Source organism: Ambystoma mexicanum, chromosome 1p, assembly GCF_040938575.1.
Source record: "Ambystoma mexicanum isolate Mex_15411 chromosome 1p, UKY_AmexF1_1, whole genome shotgun sequence".
NCBI lineage: Eukaryota > Metazoa > Chordata > Amphibia > Caudata > Ambystomatidae > Ambystoma > Ambystoma mexicanum.
The window spans coordinates 83,657,343-83,673,713 of NC_090921.1; the positions used below are offsets into that span (position 1 = coordinate 83,657,343).

General features: G+C 44.3%; 1 protein-coding gene across 2 annotated transcripts in view; it reads right to left on the reverse strand.

The window, feature by feature from the left end:
• KIF1C (kinesin family member 1C) overlaps positions 1-16,371 on the reverse strand; it is a 1,865,342-nt gene that overhangs the window by 1,140,519 nt on the left and 708,452 nt on the right. For both annotated transcript variants that reach the window (XM_069643618.1, XM_069643608.1), the window contains exon 10: positions 4,372-4,437. In XM_069643618.1, the coding sequence (XP_069499719.1) occupies positions 4,372-4,437 (66 nt within the window). The remainder of the gene's footprint in view (positions 1-4,371; positions 4,438-16,371) is intronic.

A 16,371-nucleotide genomic window follows, 5' to 3' on the forward strand; every position in this document is an offset into this window, starting at 1 on the left:
ACGGAGGCCTTCGAGGGACACCAACTCTAGGGACGTCGACGCGCAGCGCACTCTACTGTGAAAATTGTTTCCGAGGCCAGCAAGCTGGAAGTGGATTTATAAAAGATAAGGAATACGTGCGAGAACGCGATCCATTCGAAATTTGTAAGTGAAAGTGAAACCGTTTTTCTTTTACAGAGGATTCCCGGCCTGATGACAAACCCCCTCTATGAGTGAAGGAAGCACCATGAGCCTCACGACAGAGCTACCCCATAGCCCCCAAGAGCAAATAACTTCAGCACATCCCCAATGAGCGTAGAACAGCACCACGATGCTCATGGCACAGTGCATCATCATAGTCCCTTGGAACGAGTAACAGCACAACCCGTCTGATTAACGAACAGCACCATGAGTCTCTCAGCACAGATCAGATCCTTAGCCCCCCGGAGCGAATAACACTTACATACCCCCATTTGTGAGTGCAGAACAGCACCAGGAGCCTCATGCCATAGAGCAGCCCATAGGCCCCCCAGGAGCAAGTAACAATACCACACACCTCCCCTTCGCCACCCCAATGAATGCAGAACAGCACTGGAAGCCTCACAGGATAGAGCAGCACAATAGGCGCCAAGAGTGAATAACGACAACACCCCATCTCTGAGCGACGAACAGCACTTTCAGCATCACAGCATAGAGCAGCACCATAGGCCCCCTGGAACAGTAAAAAACAGCACAACCCCTCTGAGTGCAGAACAGCAACCAGAGCCTCAAGGCACAGAGCAGCATTATAGCACCAACATTACCTCCACATCCCTCTTCCTCGTCTCAGTACTTACCTTTGAATATGGTCATGCTCATGGGAACTCTTTTTAACAAGCTGGCTTTTTCTGGCTCCTCCCAACCCAGGAGAGGTAATGGCTTAATTTGGATTTGTAAACCGGCAATTGGTGTAATAAAACCAGGTCGGCCAATTTATGAGCACTGCATGTCCTTCACTGCAGTCTTGTTATTTTTAGTTTGGGCTAGTAAGTGGCAGAGCCAAAACAGCTCCTCATGGGAACTCTTTGAGCTTGCTTTAAATAAGCCTTACCATAAAACTTTGCTCTCTACATGCCTGCCAGTGTTTTTCTTCTGAAAGTTAATGACTTAATTGAGCTGTAAACAAGGTACTGGTGCAATACAAATTTCCAAAACAGGTCTACCTTCAGCCACTCCATTTATAAGCACTGTATGTGTCCGTTCCAGAACTGTCAATAACAGGTCACCAGCAAATGAGACATTGTGGATAGGTAAGGGGAGTAGAAACTCTAAAGAGTGCTAGGGATCTTTGGATGGATGGGACAGGGGAGTAAAGGGTAAGCAAACTCTGTGCAGCACCCTTGGGTGTGAATATCTTCTTAACACACGTTAGACCTGTAATGCTGTCCTGTTCTATCTGGATTCTCCCAAGTTCAAACGCCACCTTGATTCATGTAAATTCTGCCTTATAGCACAAAAGGTACATATCAATAAATACATTGAACAAAAAGAAACACAAGAGGTAGCAACATACAATGGTAGCAACAATGATGCAGAGTTGTCCAGCCAAATTGACAAAGCACATGTAATGCTGTAGTAACACAAAAACTTGTCCAGATAGCTTGGAATGCAGAGTTCTCGTAACATGCAGCTACATAGTTAAGACTCCTACACGTGTATTCATGGCATGACATTTTGTGACACAACATGCAACTGACAACATGTATTTATAGCGCGACAGCGCTAATCCACATACTGATGACAGTCAAACTTAATTCTACTCATGGGGCCAAAAACATGGTGACTTGCACTCTGTTAAAACTCACAGAGCAGCAAACCGTGGTTACTTATCTTAAGCCGGGGAACCTTGCAAGGTCTCCCCAGGCGAAGAGCTTGTCCGCTCAGGGAGTGCTGACCGAGATGAGCGAAGTAAGCAAGGTAAAATGAGCCATTCCTGCCTCTCAATTTCATAACAGACGCTGTGGTTGAGCTTCCGCTTCCCTATCCGTGCTGTGAACAGAAATGATTAGTACCTGGCATGGGTGGCATGTATGAAGATGAACCAGCGTGACACTCTTAGAGCATGCTGCCGCCGGGAATCATGTGCAATGTGGTCCGGTGCCACAGGACGCAAAACCTCCAGGAATTATAAGCCTGTTGCTTGTGGCTCCGGCCGCATAGACCTCCATGCGCCCTCACCGCTGCAACAATCCGGAGCGTTAGACAAAGGAAGAGGTGTATCCTGGTGTATAAAAGGAGGGGCCGCTTGCAGCGCCAAGACGCCATCGTCAAGAGGACCAGTGCGGATGTACCCAGAGAGGTCCTTCATGGCAAAGCCAGCCGACCACTTCTCCCCCGAAGCCGCTATACAGCCCGGATTCCCAACAGTTAACCCTATCATCACCAGAACAGAAATCCTTACTAGCGGACACAAGCTTGGAGTGAATAGCTATCATACCCTACTCAACAAAATGAGGAAGAGCACACAGATCTTGTACAGGAAGGAGCACTATGGATGAGTCTTTATGTCCTAATGGGAATCCCAGGGAGAGGAAACCATCTATACTTGTCTATGCTTGCGAACCAACAAAGTTCTGATTTTGAGAATATAACCAAAAAGTGTCCGGCGAGCATAACCTGACATGCTGTGTCCATATATGTTGACACTTGAGAAGGTTGCATTAGGTAGCCTTAGGTAGCCTTAATGCATTGTTTCATTAATCAGTGCTCCTCAATCCAATGAAGTCTAAGTTGACTCAACCTAAAAAGGAGTTTTATCACCAATAAACACAGAAACATGCAACGTACAAACATTTTATCAGTTACTTTTATACAGCCAACCCAGTTGCAAATGCCCAACAAAAACAAGTTCCAAAGTCTCCAAAATCCACCTTCGGAAATCCCAGACAACTGTCTTTCATCAAAGAAGCACATTTCAATGTGGTTTGTTTATTTGCATCAAATACATGGAGTTGACCAGTTCTCAGGCTTGGTTTACCATCCTATTTAATTTCCTAAATTGATAGCATCACTCGTAATAAAAAACAAACAGGGTGTAACAGGGAGGCAATTGTCTGACACCTGTTGGACATGCACTGCTCAGATGGCATGTTTATACCAGTGTCCGTGGCACCTTAATCATAGCGGACCCTGCAATAGGGCTGTATGATGTAAAGATCAATGGAACAATGATGATGCTTCCTTTCATTTATAGGAAGTGATGGCTACAAAGAATGTTTAGATTACGTGATAAATGCTTTTTTCTTAAATTAAAATAGATTTCTACTTGCCTAAAAATATTAGTAAGGAATGCAAACTAGGTTTTTAATCCCTAAAAATCCTTCAATGCCTAACTTCCCAAAACAGGGAGTAACATTCTAATTCTGTATCCATCTCTGTAAATGAATTTAAATGTAGAACACAATGATAATGTTGGCGACCACTTGAAGGTCTATTGCGGCAGGCAGTTCAATATGATACCAAGGCCTCCATAAAGACAAGCCCATGACAGACATATTGTATGTTTATAATACATTTTAAATATTGACAGACTATCCACTAGAAAGAGACTCATTCAAATCATATGACTACAACAGATTTATATTGTGAAATTGTGTCTACATTTAAAGCATTTTCAACAGTTTGGACACATTGCAAGTGTAATCCCAACTAGTGGACTTTCACATTAATATAATTGTAAAGGGTGGTGCAGAATAAAAAGGCCTTTTGAATTTTAAGAGGGGTTCATTACAGTTTTGCCAGTATCCCGTGGGCAAAACTGCTTTACCGTTTCTGAAGACCAGTATTACTGGGATATCACAGGCAGCAGAGACGCAGGTATGTTCCCATTGGGATTGCTGGAATTACCGGCACCAGTACTACCAGTGCCAGTGATTCTGGCATTTATAGATCACTGCTCCCACCAGCAAATTTGTGTTTCCCCGGTCTGGAAGAAATGCCAGTGCCAGAATTACCAACTTTTTTTCCAGACCGGGGAACTAATAATGAGCCCCTAAGGCACTATATCTCTTCAACTATCCAATCGAGAATGCTTCCTACGTGAACTATTTTGCGAAAATAACAGCTGGTACAGTTTACTCATTGCCATTACATTTTCAGTTTTATAGAATACACAATTCTGAAAATCTATTTTCAAGACTCGCATTGTTTGGAGGGGGGGACACAGCCAAATATAATTGAGGAGTGGGGTCAGCTGGGATTGCATCAATTTAGAACAGCATCCTATATATGTTTGATCTTTCATAGTGCACTTTTCCTCAGGATTCCACTGTGCGGGTATCTTGTTATCCATTACACAAACAACAAGACATGCAGAGTACACTGTAGTTCAATAATACTACAACAGATTCTTACCATCTCAGCAAGAGCAGAAATGACCTTCCCAAGCGTGGTCAATGATTTATTGATGTTGGCTCCTTCCTGGGAAAAGTAAATGAACAATTCAGGAGGAAGGATATACAATTAATGGTCATTGAACAAAGCATACAAAAAGCACTTTGTACTGCTACACTTCACTGATCAAACAGCTGGATACATAATACAGCTCAAGATATCGATTGCAAATGACCACAGAGACACTGTAAATGTGGCTGCATAACAGTGCCACTGCACCTTTAACTGATGCAGAGGTCCACACTATGGCTACTTGGGGGTTTACAGACCTTCCTCTGATAAGTCGGAATCTGAGGCCTCATCAAGGATGAGACTCTGATTTTCCTCCCAAGAGGCCACAAGGGTGTTAAATGTCCCAAAGGATCCCTGTGGGTAACATGTGCTGCTAGCTGTGTTGGCTTCACTGGTTTGTATTATTGTTAGATCTTTAGCTGTCTCTAGGCCGCTTCCCTGGAAGCCTGGCACTAAAGGCAGCATCACGATACTTGCTGCAGTGTGCTGGGCTACTCGCTTTACCGGCATGGAGACCACTGGATGAGGCAGCAGGTGCCAGTAGACGGTACGTGGTGGGAGCAAGGGGAGTGGGGCAGCAAGGCATGCAGCCACAGGCAGAAAGGGGTGTGGGTTTGGTACCACCAAGAATGGAGAGGGAGATGTAGTAAGGAACCGTAAGACTGACATGCAGAGGTCTACACCATCCTAACTGTCAATTACTTTATTGGGACACTGTAAGCAACATTACCGCAAACTTGCAAGCTCAGTCAGTTTGAAAAACTCAAAGACCCTATGCTTCAACATGAAGATAAGGGAGCACACGTCTGGTGTAACACTGCACACCAGATGGAGGCCAGTATCTACAAAAAGCAACAAAAAAATCTAAGAACTCTGAACAAACTATAAGGGATCGAAATAGCCCTGATCCTACCTAATTAAAACTGCTGGATACAACAACACTTCCCTGCAGTCAAAACCAACTTCTTCCTCCGGGCTAGATAGAGTGCGCCACGGTGCTCACAGTTCATCCCCACTCCAATACACCACTTTATACAGTGGCCCTTTTGGAGAACAGCGTGTCTACAAAAATGTGTCACCACAGAACCACTACTTCTCTGGAGACCAGAAATCACAACTGGCATCAGCCTTTGAAAAAACTGCAATGTTCCCTGCTAGTGACTGGATTAACAGGAGTGGTTTCTCTCTGTTCCGATCCCCCTCCGCCCCCCGCAGAGGCATCCAGAACATTTGGAACTGCAGTAATGCCTTTAAAATTGAGCCAATCCAAAACATAGTGGGTATTGCAATATTAGGAATAGTACTCACAAGCCCAATCAGAAGTTGGAGAGCCTTTCATTAATTCCTATGATACACATGTTGAGGGGGTGGATTCCCCATTTGTAACCAACTTTGGCATCTAAAGGATCAGTTTAAATGTAGATATTGATTATGACCCTAATAGGTAATGGTTTGCAGCTATGAACTCTGAAAAGACTTATTTTAAACAAAGTTTACTTAACTGTAACCTACACATCATTTACCTATCTACACAGATGTCAAAAGAAACACCCGAGTTGATGTGAGGTAACCAGGGACTGAAAGAAGCAAGTGTCCCTGTAGAGAAGTATGAGAATATGGGCACATTTATACAATGCCCCAAACCTGCATGAAAACATAAGCTGCTATAATCACTGAGAAAAGCATGCAGCAATAAAAGAAGAAGCCCCATTTAGCAAAAGGCTATATGCTTAGTCCAACAGAGCACTAGTAGCTACGCTTCAAAAAGGCCATAACACACCTTTTGTAGACCAACATAGTCATGTACCTTTACCCAAACCAAGCTGCATTTAACATCAATTAGAGAAATGTAGGAGTGTTTATATTGATGAATACATGATCGCCATTATTTCACATTAGCCGAATACGTTACACGTAGGCCTCGAGATTTAATTTGCTGTTCCTGAAGCATCTCCCCATCACCCCATAGCAGAAAGTAGCAGTCAGACCGTCGCTAAAGGGAACATTCCCAGTTACATTCACACAGCCACAGGCCGAATGCCGCACAATGATTGGCTAAAACAAGGGGAGGCGAAATGATACCAGACCCAGAGTTTAAGGACAAGACAATGTATCCTGATTGGTCGGACCACAGAGTTTGCAGAGTTCCCATAGCCAGCTCCCAGGGAAATATAACAACTCCTGTCCCTAGGCAGAACAACCTAACATACCTTAATGAAGCTGACAGAAGGTGAGCAGCAAGTCATGGAGAAGCAGGATCCCGGCGCTACAACAATCACAGCACAACACTGCCCCCGGTAGGATAAATTGCATTTGCAGAGCTTTCTTTGGCGAACAGTTAAGCAAAGAAACTGTTATTCACGACTGAGCCATAATTGGGAATTAGTGAACACCACAGAGGTTTACACATAGCTCAGATCATGTGAATGCAACAATGATAATGACAACTTGTGACGCCACACCACACATAAGCAATGTTACTCATACTATATCATTAACCAGGAACCCGAGATCAGCATAGTAGTTCACATCCAAGTCACACTTACTGTATGTACTAGCAAAATAAAGACAATGTTATGGCACTATAGACTGCGCAAAAATATCCACATTTGTGCCATTATGAAAGAGTAAAGTTTATTAACAGCTAGGCCCCAGCACATAAGGTCAGAATCCGCACAGATGAACTCATGAGAACCAGGAAGGGCATGCAAGTAGCCTTTCGACCAAGTACATTTCAAAATGAACTGAAAGTACACAGTTCAAAATTATGGGAGTGTTCTGGTGCCAACCGCTTAGATCATCTAGGAGAGAACTTAAAAGTTATCATTTTGTGTCACATATCGCATTACGATTGGTCGAGAGTTCTGTGTTTACTCACTCCATATCTACACCGCCTGGAACAGCCAATAGAAAACCAAATCAGACTGTTACATGCTTTAACACTCACAATCCAATCAAGGAGCGCGAGAAGGAATATGACTTCTCTGAACATGAGCTAACTAGCATGTATGTAAATGTTACCACATGGGTAGAATAAGCCAATGAAGTTGTGTAATGTATGGAAGCACATATATTGCAAGTTACACCAGCCAATAAATGTGAAGACATTTATACAAAACCATTATATTAAAAAAAGACAGTCACAAGTTGGACTGTTGTTGCTTTTTGCTTTCTGTAATCACGATAAAACCCTGCACACACTCAACTATAATTTGGATGTATGTTAGATAGTTCCATGACCTGGCAGTTAAAATACATTTTTGTTTTTCTCAATTCTCGTGCATCGCATTTTTTGGCTCTTTGGATTTCCTTTATTAATACGAAGGGTATTGCCATACATCCTTGCTGTAAATTGAGCAGTGATGTTGCCACTGCTCTGACGTGACTCACCCTCTGTGGGACAGCCTGACCTGGATAGCGTGCACCTGTTCTTCCATGAGGAGCGCTCCTGCATCTTGTCGTGCTATACCTTTGTCAATACTGGAGAATTACTGTCCTAACGCATATGGTCAGTATTGTTGCATCTTAAAATCGGATATTAGGGATTGTTTGCGCTAGACCTTTAGAGATGAGGTTTTTACTGCACTGCTTCATACAAGTGGCGATTCAACCTTCGAAGTATCTGTTACATTCTAGCAGTGAAATCCTGTGAATCGAATGTGCATATCTCAATGAAATGCATCATTAACAAATCTTTTGTATATGTAAAACAATTTTATAAAAATATTTAAAACTCTTAATGAAATGAGCTGAAGTTCAAAACATATGAATGCAAGTTGAGGCACAATACATGAATGGAGAGAGTTCAAATAGGTATATAAAATTGCTATAAATATATGAAACATTTGGTCATATGTTTTGAAAACATTTCATTGAGGTATGTATGCACATTTGATTGGCAGAATGTCACTGCTAGAATCTTGCTGCAGTGGTTTTAGCATCGTCCTACTTAATGGTCATCTAGCATGGGCCGGCTGGCATTTTGGAACCATTCATCGGTGCACCACTGCTAAGTGTGCAGCCCTTGCATCAGTAATGGGAAAGGCAACCTATACAAATTTGGTGTTCTTTCTCACCAATGTGCTAATCCATTGACCTTTACCACAGAACTCCTTTTCAACATCCTTGCAGCTTTGTATCCTTCACGAGTGGTAATCACCCATACTTAGGGACTAGGTTCCCACCATCTTCTCTAGTATGGCCACTGCTTTTAATCACTTGGGTCTTTTCTGCAACCTCTTTTCTGGGCCTCTGGTCATCTAACCTTGGTCTGGAACTAGTCTGGCTTGTTTCAATTCACTGCAACCAGAAGGCTGATCTCACACTGAAACTCTTCTGGAACTCCTGTAGTACTTAACTGTTTTACCATAACAGAGTTAGGATGTTTTCTGAAACCCTCTGTTGAAGGCTTAAGAAAATGACATTTTAGTGTGTACACATGGTTTCCGCCAAATGAGTCCAAACCTTTACAATGTTCAATGTGATTAAGCAGTCTGGCTTTACTGTTAAGAGGGATAGTAAAAGGCAGAGTGCACAGCCAACTTTTTCTACAGACAACCAAATGGTTTGGCTCGAACGATCTCCCCAGGATGAGAAGCAGCTGACTGGGTCCAAGACTATACCTCATAATGAAGATGGATTGGGATGTCCAAAATACAGTAAGGTCATCCACTGAAGGATGAGCACATTCTCAGTTCGAATAGCTTCCAAGGATCACCTGAAGGTGCAGACTGATAGTTCAAGGGCACAAAGCATATGCAACAGTGTGCCTCTGGTTGAAAAGTGTGTTTTATCTTCAATTGGTTTGAATTGCAGCAGCATAGCATCCAGCAGTATAATCCACATTATCTGGTCTATCTACTTCCTTAGAATCAGTCCCAGTGGCAGACTAAAGAAATGCTCGAGATCCACAATGGTCTATAAATACACAGAGCCAAGGTTACCCAGCCATCCGATCAACTACGGTGCACTGTTCAAAGTTAAAGTCCATTGAATGAGGACGGCCAGCCAAAATTCATTCACTCAAGCACAGTGTAAGTGAGAAAGTCCGCTTTTGGCTCACATTTGTAAGTCACCACCACTTTTTGCTTGGCTTTTATTGTTTCATGACTCTTCTGCCCCATCAGTCTAATTTGGAACAAGACTAATTTCTGTGACCTTTTTGGGACCATTATGGACTCGGAAGATGTACTGGTTCTGGTTGATGAGTCTCCTTTGATATAGGACTCCACACGTTCTAATAATTTTAGAACACTGGAACCCTTTTTTCTTCCTGTAGGCTTACACAATGGGGTCTCTAGTGTTGTTAAAGTCAGTATCCAGGCAACTGTGCTTTGTTCCCCTTGAGTGCGATTGGGTGGAGACAGTGAATTACCATGTAGGGTAATGTTACTGATGCAGATCATCCATAAGCTCAGTCAGGAATGCGTGTGGCTGCTTAAGGGCGCTTGCAGGAGTTGGATGTTTGGATTTTTCTAGTTATTAAGCACAACCCATGTGTGTCCAATAAAACTGAATGATGGCCAGCATTGGTTGACTGTCAAATGTTTGAATGAATGGTGCATGTGTATATGAGTGATGGTTAAGGATACCCCCTATATTCCAGTTTGGCATAAAAGTACACTTGGCACCAGGATTTGATTGTGAAGCAAATCAAGAAAGCGGACTGAACCGACGAACACCATAGAAGCTCTGCACCCATTAATTTTTAGACTTCTTGTGGTGCAGGGTTGGGCGTCAGGGAAGGGGGAGCGAAACAGTGGAAACATCAGATGGCAACATTCTGTCAGGTGTTCCATTCCACTGATCCAGAGGGGACAACTGGATATATTCAGGAGGAGTTAATATAACTCCTCATCTCCCAGGGCTTCAATGTCCTGCATGACCCATGGAATGGAATACTGTGTTGCCCCGGGTGTGGCTATTATCTCTGCTGGACCTGTAATTAGACAGCTCATCTGTGTAGTGGGACACTGGCACCCTCCTCCTAATATGGAGACCTCCAGTAAGGTTAATTGCTGCACTTCCTTTGTACCGTGACCTATGGCCACTAAGGTCACAATTGCTGTATCTCAGTTCCTCTGTCACGGTTCCACTACCACAACTTTATCAGGGGGCCCCACCGACCACAGCTATGAATCTAGGTCCAGCCATCTGAGTTTCTGCTGCAGGCCTTGCCCATCCAGCTATCAGCCGCAAGAGTCTCTGCTGTGACAAAGGCTCCACTCACCTGTGGGGGTCTGTTCGCTTCATCTATTGCTGCAGAGCACCTGTGCCCATCTAAAACAAAACCGTAACTATCACTCTGTGTGCTGGGACCACTCACACAAGCTCCTGCCCTGTCCTTTGGTGAGAGCAACGCTTGAACCTACTTCCTCTGGTAAGCCCAGCCCTCTTATTTTTAGGGACCCATGCACACACCCCTTACTTGCCTCCATAGAATAACAATGGTCCATTGTTTCCTATGGGCCAACAGACTTAACATTGGGACTTTAATCTGATTCCAAGGCTAGTTTGCCTTGTGAACATTGTAACTGGTGTGTGAGCCTTTGCAACAATTGCAGCTGCACTTCTGTGAATGATGTGAACATTCTATGGTCCTGTGAGATCACTCAAATAAAAACAATCTGTAAACCACTAGTGATATCTGGTGTCGGGAGTGGAGGGGAATGAAGGACTGAAGACTTGGCATATGTTTTTTTTATACCATCAGTGTGTACAAGCCCTGGAGATGTGTCAAGATTGGGACAAGGACTACACTACACAGAAAGCCCTGCAGGCATCCATTAAGTCGAGGATTCTACACAAGCACAGACCCAACAGTCTTCTGTGCTGGTAATTGAAAGCTTCATCTGCAGAGCACAGGCGTGGTAGGTGGTGGGATTGTAAAAGACTGCTCTAATCTGCTCTGGTGGCTGCAATTTCCTATTCATTGTGCTCCGGCCTTGAAACCTTACTGTTCTTCGCTTAAATCTGACCTAATCTTCTACTCCTTCCGTGCTTCATGTCCTGTACCTTTTCGTTGTCCTGCGTGTTTGTCTGCACCACGATACCTGCGGGCTCCGGCACGGTATAAATAAACAAAAAAAAATAAAAATCATATTGAGGTCACGCTAGTGCCTCTTTTGCTGCACACTTGTTTCTCATTACCCGCCTGCAATTAACAGACCACTGTTCAACAATAGTTCAAGCAAGCCAACAATCCACTCTGCTAACTGACAGGTACAGTGGGACGCCCGCTGCCATTCTGAGATTATTCCTTCGTCGATGGGTTACCACCTGGGATTCCTTATTGACGTATGCAAGGCCAGAGCTATCAGTCCAAGTGACTTTCGCCATGTGTCTCTCCTTCCACACTACTCTAAAGTGCTGTGGAAGGTGTGGGTAGAACAGTCTTACCAATTTCTTAGACATCCACAACCTTCGAGACCCCCTACAAGCAGGTTTCCGCTCCTGTCCCTCCACAGGAAAGGCTCTAATGAATGTCTCCAACTTCCTCACCTCCACTAAGCACTCCAACCTATCCTAATTCTCCTGGACCTGTCCGCTGCCTTTGTCACTGTCGATAACTCTGATCTCCTTAATACTCTCTCTAATTGGGATTTGCGTTCAAGATCTTGCCTGGATTAAATTCTCCCAAGCGCTTCGCCAATTCACTGTGTGAGGGGTCAGAAATGTGAGGCGGACTACTTTGTGAAGTATCCTCAACAAATGTCATTTTATTATCTTCCTTTAAACTTTATTCGGCTTAAGTAGGTACAACACAAAAAATACAATCAATAAAAGGCTGTTACAATTAATAAAATAGTACAATTGTTTTACAGAAATAACAATATTAGCAGTGAAAACTTCCCAAAATTAATTTATGATCAGCTGGATTATCATACATTGGCATTATTCACAGCTCAATATACTAAAACTTGACCACGTTCTCTGGCTCAATTGACATACCACACTTTGCAATGCTCTTTTCTCTCTCTCTCTCCTCTGCCAGGTCCTGTGAACATATTTAGAAACAAAGTGGGCCACGTTTAAGTCAGCTATTGTTCTACAAAACTGTAATGCATCACAGGTTGCCAAAATGCATAAAAGCTGAAACAGAGGTTTCAAATACCTGACCATTAGATCCTTAAGATTTTCGCAGATCAACAGGAAGTGAACAATGGTTTCTATACCAAGACCACACAATGGGCTGTCAGAACTCCCATGCCTGTCCCTATGTCTCGTGTGTGCCAGAAAAGGTAGATATCCCAGCCGAAACCTCACATATAAGGCGCAGGCATATGCTGGGCCAATTACATCCAGGTAAAGTTGAAGTCACTGGGTCTGCTTCAAATCTAAGGAACCAGACCAAAAGACTAGAGCTGCAATCATTGTCGTGGCCCCTACATATATTTGGAAGGCCGCCTTCACCAAGGCCTTCGCATCTCCCCCTATGGTTGATGGATTGCACCAGTAGGCTGGCAAACCCAGAAAATCAAGCAACTTTTTCACATGGACTAGCCAGTGGAACAAATGCCAGCCCCCCCCCACCCCCAAAGAAATTAGGTGTTGCAGGGTTTTGTAATACTTTGCCAACTCCTGCCTCCCCCATATCCGGAGCCAGTAGAATATGGGTCTAATCCCAATTTCTTCTCCAATCGGGGGGAGGTCTAATTCCATGCGACCCATGGCACTCTGTGCTCTAGGGCAACAGCAAAAGACTCAAGAATGTATTCTCAGTGACTGTTAGAGATGAGGAATCAGTACATCCCGAGATCTCAGACCCATACATCACCGACACCTTAGTCTGGGCTGGATAGAATTTGTGTACTGGCCCAAAGCACCCCTGCCATGTCTTGCATAGTAGACTTTATACGCCCCAGTGTTTTTATGTAGCGCAATGCTGGCTTTAGGAATCTGGTTGCGACATTTTCCCCCACTTTAGAAGCGGGTGCCTAAGTACTCATAGCAATCCACCAATTCTAACTATCTGCCATGCACCTCTAGGATCAGGGCTTTGAACCCAGATAGTTTTAGGCAAAAAGCCATGGCCTTAGTTTTTTGATGGGTTAATCTCCAGCCCTAGTTTGCTGCATTCGCCCTCAAAGATGGAGAGAGCAAGACGCAACCCCATAGGTGTCGTAGATGAAAGGACTGTCTCCGCAAAGAACAGAACGGGCATGCGCTTACTGCCCATCCTCGGCAGATCTGTGCTTTCCGCTAGGTGCCTCTTGATGATGGCATTTATGTATAGGCAGAACAAGACAGAGGCCGGTCTGCATCCCTGGCGAAACAACTCTGACCATTCAGAATAAATCGGTTACTTCACCCCCCAGACTCCATCGACCCACTGCTGTGTTATTTTGATACAATAATTGTATTGCCCGTGGTAATTCTTTGGGGATAGTTTTAGAACTCAAGGTAGACCATAATGTATGTCTTTGTACGCTATCAAATGCTGCTTTTAGGTCAATGAATACCCCATATAGATCAGTGTTTGTGATCACTAGATCTTTTAATTACCAAATGAAGCCTGAAACTCTGGTCGATCATGTTTTTACAGCATGGAACCCGTCCTGGAGGTGGTTAAGCTGTTATGCCCTCCACCAATGTCATTAGATGTCAGAGCAGAACCTTTGCGAACGTTTTCCCTGCTGAATACAGCAATTAAATGGGTCAATAATTGCCAGGATCTGCCCTGGTCCCTTTCTTAAAGATTGGGACAATAACGGCCAATGTCCAAGTAACTGGCACCCATTCAAGCTGCAGGATGGTAATGAAGACTGACGCTAATACAGCGGACCAAATGTCACACTCTTAAAAAAAGATCCACTGGGACTCTGTCTGGTGCCTGGTGCTTTCCCCGCCTTTTGTGCTTTAATTGCCCGCTCCACTTCATCTACTTTAATAGCCAAATGAAGGTTGCCCCCAGGCTCGACTGCCATACTGTCCACCCGGTCAGCCATCTAGCTTAGGCCTTCAATCTTGGATGGAGAGCTATATAGGCTCTTAAAATGGTCACGCAAACTCGACGGGGCTGTGCTTTCGGGGGCACTCACTTCACTCTTCCAATCTGGATCTGTAATCTCCAAAAACTGACGTGATCCTTTTTTACATGGTCCGTCATTAATGCACATTTGTCCAACAAACAGACTTCTTGTTGGCCACGACCTGCTTACAAGACCTCAGCAATATGCCCAAATGATCTTCAATCGGTGGCTTTGGTCCTCATGTATGTCATCAAGCTACATTTTGCTTTCCTGCAGTCCCTGTCGAACCATGTTCCTGGTTTCTTTGCCCCCTTCCTAACTTGGGTTACTGGTACGGTCAGCATGTGTTCAACCTGGTCCAGCAATTTAACAAAACTCATGCATATATGTCTGGGATGGGTATTTGCACTACAGAGTACTTCAATGTGAGTCAGAATTTTACAATATAATTGTGGGGCCAAATCCTCCAAATTCGCATTTGCCCATCTCACATTTCTTCTTGCGTGCCACTGTACTGCCATTTCTACTTGTCTAGCTATTACTTTATCAGGGGGAGAAGTGGGGTTCTTCAATTGGAGCAAGGTTGGCCTATGGTCACTGCTTGCGTTCTAATACCTCAAACCCTTCTACTTGGTGCCAGTCAGGACCAGACACAAGAGCATAATCTATTCTGGATCTCCCATTCGGGACGTGAAATGTGTTGCCTGCAGGGTGATCAACCGGGAACCAGGCATTACAAGGTCTTAAACCAAAAGTATGTAGGCACCTGGCAGTCTCAAGTAACTTTGGGTGTGTTCTCGCCAAGGGGTTGACTATTGCCTTTCGGTATGCCCCAGGCCTCATCTGGTCATCCCACAGGCCTGCCAATGCTTTTGGGGACTCCAACTCGGTGTTGTAAGAAACTCATGGTGGCAACAGTATAGACAGACACAAGTGATCACAGTTCAAGGGTGTTTATTAAACTGTATGCAGGTTGGAAAAAAGCCTAATCTAAACCTAAATCTAAGATGGGCGCAAGTGTCAACCATCAAATGAAAATAAGGCAGTCCTAGTGGCGTTCTGTCAAAATAAAAAGGGGTGCTTGGCACGGGCGATTCGACCACGAGACGATCCAGGAAGGCGAAAAGAGGGCGAACTGGTTAACCCCACCAGTTCAAAGGAAGAAGACTCTCCAGGATGAAGATCTCTGTCGTTGGGAAGTGGTGAGGCGGTTCAGCAGGGCTCCACTGGTGGTGTCGTCGTTGCAGGTCGGCTCAGCTTCTCCCTCTTCGGATTCTTTAGGTCCTGTGGCGACTTCTGAAGTTCCAGTCCCCAAAGCCCTGCTTTTATGCAGAAAACCCCCATTCACCAGTCCTAGCTGTCACTCAAACATGCTAAGTGGTGAGCCGGGCTGCTCAGCACTGGGCCAATCACACAAGAGTGCGACTTGAGTTGCCGAGGCAACTCAGTCCAGGGTGCCTATTCCCCCACCTCCTACACATCCTGTAGACCCAGACAGAGTGGCACCACTTTTGGAGGCTTCGGTGTAGAAGCCCGCCAAAAGTGGAACAAAGGGCTCGACTTGGGTTGGAGTTACAGAGGCGAACGCAAACGCCATTTTAAAACCGAGTCCTGGCAAAAAGACCCAACCGGGGAATAAATATAAAAAAAATAACCCGGCGGTATCTTTAACATTGCAACAAAAAAGTGGTGCGTTTAAAATGAATGGGAAAATCCCATAGGAAATATTCCGGTGGAATATTTTGCGTCGTAACCACTGCCACCAGCCAGAAACTCGACAAAGGGGGACTGCACAGTGCTCCCTTCAAAAACAGACCCAGGTGCAATCTAATTACCCCTACCACTATCACTACCACTACTTCCACAATATGATGGTTTGTACTGGTTCTGTTCACAATTTAAGACTAGTAAAGTCAATGGTGACTTTACATGCCCTGGGAGACAGTAGTCAGTCCCAGGGTATGGAGTCTATGTTTGG